The sequence below is a fragment of the Pygoscelis adeliae genome, unplaced genomic scaffold (assembly GCF_000699105.1).
Source record: "Pygoscelis adeliae isolate BGI_AS28 unplaced genomic scaffold, ASM69910v1 Scaffold66, whole genome shotgun sequence".
Classification (NCBI taxonomy): domain Eukaryota; kingdom Metazoa; phylum Chordata; class Aves; order Sphenisciformes; family Spheniscidae; genus Pygoscelis; species Pygoscelis adeliae.
The window spans coordinates 10,911,130-10,916,413 of record NW_008825167.1 but is presented as its reverse complement, the minus strand read 5'-3'; the positions used below and the strand labels follow the sequence as shown (position 1 = coordinate 10,916,413).

The 5,284-nt window shown below is 43.9% G+C and overlaps 1 protein-coding gene across 1 annotated transcript in view; it reads right to left on the bottom strand.

Moving 5' to 3' along the window:
- Positions 1 to 3,532: 3,532 nt before the first annotated feature.
- The window catches only part of CRMP1 (collapsin response mediator protein 1), a 52,342-nt gene continuing 50,590 nt past the window's right edge, over positions 3,533 to 5,284 (bottom strand). The window contains exon 15 of the mRNA XM_009328891.1: positions 3,533 to 3,726. Within this exon, the coding sequence (XP_009327166.1) occupies positions 3,635 to 3,726 (92 nt within the window). The 3' untranslated portion in view covers positions 3,533 to 3,634. The remainder of the gene's footprint in view (positions 3,727 to 5,284) is intronic.

Genomic DNA, 5,284 nt, shown 5'->3' with positions numbered 1-5,284 from the left:
CCTGCCAGCAAACCTGCTCCAGCGTGGGCTCCTCTCTTTCCATGGGTCCACAGGTCCTGCCAGAAGCCTGTTCCAGCACAAGCTTCCCACGGGGTCACAGCCTCCTTTGGGCGCATCCACGTGCTCCAGCATGGGGTCCTCCACGGGCTGCAGGTGGATATCTGCTCCACTGTTAACCCCCATGGGCTGCAGGGGGACAGCCTGCCTCACCGTGGTCTTCACCACAGGCTGCAGGGGAATCTCTGCTCCGGCACCTGGAGCTCATCCTCCCCCTCCTTCTTCACTGACTGTGGTGTCTGCAGAGTTCTTTCTCTCACATATCTCACTCCTCTCTCTGGCTGCAGTTGCTGCTGTGCAGTTTTTTTCTCCCTTCTTAAATATGTTATCCCAGAGGAGCTACCACCATCGCTGACGGGCTCAGCCTTAGCCAGTGGCAGGTCTGTCTTGGAGCTGGCTGGAACTGGCTCTATCGGACATGGGGGAAGCTTCTAGTAGCTTCTGACAGAAGCCACCCCTGTAGCCCCTCCACTACCAGAACCTTGCCACACAAACCAAATACACCATCCAAGTGAGGCGTCCTTCACTTCACATGGTGACGATGCAGTAATGTACCTGTGCTCCAAAAAAATGCTGCTTAAATCACATCCAGGTAGTCTTGCATGTCCAGTGTGGAGAGACCAAGGGACAGGATATGATCCACAGGCTTCCTGCAGGCTGTCCCTCAGCAGCAGCATGGCAGGAGCAGCCAGGCTGCAGGAGCTTATGAACATCATGGGCACGCTAGCCTATTTCTCCTCGGAGAAATCATAGCAGAGTTACATTGACCTGACAAGCACAGTCTTGTTCGCACAGAAGCACTGAACCATGAAGTGCCTCACAAATACCCACACATGTATTTATTCACGGACACTTCACCATTGAAAAATAAATGCATGTTAACAACAGTGGATCTTGACTACCTTGTAGGCAAAGGGTTCTTTGGTTTAGGATGTTGTTTAGCATGTAGGAAAAGTGGAATCTGTCAATACTAGTTACACAATGATCATTTCTGTCACTTCAAGCATGACAAGCCTCGTAGATTGAGTAGAAGTTTTACTTGGAGGTGAGCAGCTATTGCTACTCACACAAATACACGCAAGAAACTCACTAAGGAACTGTAACCAGCAGTTGCAAATTTTTCACACTATGTCAAATTTGCCACATAGTTTCACAAACCAGCTTTATTTCTATTGTCAGGGTTAGGTTACCAGAACTGTTGCTGGCTCTGTCAACACTCACAGCAAATGGGTTGGAATAGGACAGTAGAGATGGAGACTTGGCATTTCAGGATTGCCTTACCTGCTAGGCTGTGGGTTATTCCAGAGCAGGTTGTCCTCAGGCTTCTCTGCTAGCATTATTTTACTTCATCCAAAAAACCTGAACCACCAAGTGAGTAAGTTGTTTGACTTAATATAAAATACCCGAACTACCAAGTGAGCAAGTTGTTTTACTTCATATAAAATACCTGAACTACCAAGTGAGCAAGCAAGCCTAGGGATGAGGGCACTCTCCAGGCAATAGGAAACATGAATTTGAATCCTTAGCAGAAGGGGTTGTTCATGAAAAGCCTTATTTTTCTCTTATTTTGGGAGCAATCAATTCAGTTCACTTCAGGCTGAACTGCAGCATTTCTTCACTGGTTCAGATCAAAGTCGAAGCAAAAGAAAAGCTGGCTATTCACCAGCTCTGCTGCCAGGTTTTCAGACCAAGCTGACCGAAATGGAGTTTTCCAGGGTAGCGGTTCCTTTCCCGGGCAAGCTGGAGGTGATAGCATACTGGCTTCAGAAGAAGATGACAGGCTTCAAGTAGGCTACTTTCCAAAACTTTATGTCCCATGTGCACCTGGCGTGCACCGCATGTCCTGTGCCAACACAATTTATTGCTGCATGGAAAGGATGGACCGGTGCTATGTGGTCAAGCATCCCAGCTAGATAAAACCATTCCACTGGCACGGCGCTGCTACAAGACTTTTCCTGGTGCAGCTTTGTAATGTAGACAAGGGCAAAATGGTAGAAGGCCAAGGGGAGGTGTTGCGCTGACCTGCTTGATTTCGTAGTACCCCACCCTCCACCGTAGCCCACTCTTCCCACAACATCTGCAACACAATCAGACAAGTAACAAGTGATAGAAAAGGTTTCTTTACATAGTTTGTGAGAGAAAGCAGTTCCTTCACTCTTACAGAGAGAATTCAAGTCCACTTTCCTCACCTTACCTGCAGCATGTCTTGTTCATGCCATGCCTAAACACTGTCCCGGTTCAGTCAGCAGAGAAAACCAGTATTAAGTCAAATATAGCTTAGGTTAAACTGGAGCACTGCATACTGGTTCGGTACTACAGGTTAAGATGGTGGCAATCAATTACCATTTCAAGCAAATCAGATGCAGTCTTGAAGGTCTTGGGGGAAAGATAATTTAGGTCTCCTTTGGCCAAAACTGAGGCAGCTGCAATGTAAATGGTAAGTATATTTTTACTGTGAGTTCTATTTAATTAAGACGGGTTATGGCATGCTATAGTATGCATATGCAGACACCTATACATTTAACACCCCTTGTAATCTAAGGCGGTTCCTTCTTTTACATGATGTCAACCTAAAAGACAATTTCTCTTGAGTTTCTCTGTTCTAAATTTTCAATCATTGAGCAACAGCACTGGAAAGCAGAGGAAGACGCTTACCCATCAATTCATTTCCTTTATTTCACAAGCTTTGAATTCAGAAATTGAACCACGACTAGTAGATCTTGATACGGTAGAGTAAGTAAAAATGCATGTGATTACAAAGGAAAAACTTTGTACAAAAAACTTTAAAAATCCGACGGCAACTTGGATTATCTGTAAGTACCAAAAATCTCATGCAGAAGGAGAGCACTACTGCCCAGGTGGAGAAATCCCTGCAGGGGTGGCAATGGCATTGGTATGTATAAATTATGGCTCTGTCTAAAATGGAAACAAGAAGGACACAGACTTGGAACGTACTGAGTGGGAACAGACAGGTGCTACAGAGACCATTTGTCATCACGTGTCCCGATGATTTTCTGTGTCTGAGAGAAGTGCTTCTTGGGTTTATAATAAATTAAAGATGAAACAGAAGCTGCCTATACTACTCTACTGCATACTTTCAAGATGGCCATTTTCTTCCTTCATAAGTGTTTTTGGTGGTGTTTCTCAAATACGGACATTAATCTTGGCATTGTGTCTAGTCAATTGTTGGCAACGTGTTCTAAAGGGACTCACTCACAGAATGCAACTTGCATAAATAACTCAGTAACATGCATTAACTACTCTAATACAGCGAAAGGGTGCAAAGGAACCATCATTCAGTTACGAGACGAAGCTAAAACCTGTAGTCACTAAAGGGGCAATGGAAGCACCATGCTTTAAGGTGACTATGGCATGAAAGCACAATTGTGAGGCAAGTAGTTCCAAGCAAACACACCACACTATTATCACCTCTTCCTATACAAAAAAAAGAAAAACATTTCGTTTTTTATTTCCATTAGTACCAAATAAAACCATGGGTTCGATAACACAGATATTGAAGGGAACGGACATTATTCCCATGATCCTTCATCCTCGTGTTTCTGTCCATCATCATTTTTCAGCCAAGACTGGTAATATTAGAGCGGCCACCAGGAGGTGCCACGATGCGGTGGCCAGTACGGCGTGGGTTATTGTCATCTATCTGAGCTCCTGCAACAACAGAAAATCAGGGAACAAAGCTATGAAAAGGAAAAAACCATCAGCGGTGAGATTTTACCTGGCTTGTTCCAGCTAAGTGCCCCTCACACCACCATCAGCTGGTTTCTTTTGAGCCAAATCCCTGACTGAAGTGCTAAACAGACCTTCAAGGCACATTTCTGTGCCTAGCTCCAGTTGTCTTCGATGAGAAGTGTAGGATTAAATGTTTGGGATCAGATTGATGCTCACCCTACATGGGGAACTGTTTTCCACTGACTTGGAGAAGAGCCCATGCTGGAATGACAGCCTACAGACTGGGTTCCCTTCACAAGATCAGACCCTGACAGAAAATATTACTGTTATAGCTACAAAAAAAACCCAAAAACATGTATGCAGAGTGGATTTTTCAAACCTGCCTCATTGATTTAGAATACCTGTCCCTGCTGAGTCCATGGGTCAACAGTACAGTAAATCTGATGTTAGCGATCGTAAATCTGTGAGGAAAGGAGCACTGAGCTGATGTAAACTCACACCCACTTCAAAATGCATTTTAAAATGTTGAAAGGTTAAGCTTAAGGTGACAGCAAACTTTCTGCCAGGCTAAATACTGTTTGATCACACTCAGCTTCCTAAAGGCAATGTAAGACTACCATAAAAGCGTAGGATCATTTTAAATGCATCGCAGTCTCCGGTTCTGCTTAATTTCATAAGAACACAGTAATGTGCGTTTGCCTGATTTGGGTCAAATGCGTACCACTAGATGCCTTGGTAGTACCCAGATCCAGCAGTGGACTGTGAAACCACAGCTTCGGATGCTTATGAAAATCCCACTTATCAGTTATTATTATTATAGATTAAATTTCTAAGCACTTTTTTTGCTTTATATAGCTCTATGTATCTGTATGTGCTCACCGTGGCCCCAGGTGTATGGGCAAAAATATACTTCAACTCACTAGAAGGGTTTTTAAAATATTTCCTCTCCTTGGGCTTTCTTCTGGAAGTTTCACTTAGCTTCTAAAGACAGGATCTGTCAGGGAGGAAAACTCCACCATTGGCTCCCACAGGGGAGAAAATCCAGTGACTTCATAACATCATAAGGAGCCACTTATTTACCAGTTGGGCTGTAGACTTTTGAAGGATAAGGATTTGACACACTTGTAATTGTCTTCAGATGACAAGAATTATTTCCAACAACTCCAAAGGATGATTTTCCAGTCTGTTTCTTACGTACCACGGAAAATGTTTTGGGCACCAAAAGCAAAGAGGACAAAAACTACTCTAATCTGCATATGAATAGCTTTTGCACATGGTTTGCTGACCAAGGACAAGACAGTTGAGGTTTCCATATCTAGCAGTTTCTGGTGATGCAGCAAGAAAGAAATCCAAGATGCCACGTGGGTTGCACCAGACCCAAGTGCCATCAGCTGCAAATACCACCAAGGGGCCTCAGCCACATCAAGCAGAGACCTCAGCTAATTGTAATGGGCCAGGTAAATAATATTAAAAGACTGCATGCAGAGAAAAATTTTAGATGGCAAACGTTTTGAATATTTGGCAATTTGTGAAATAT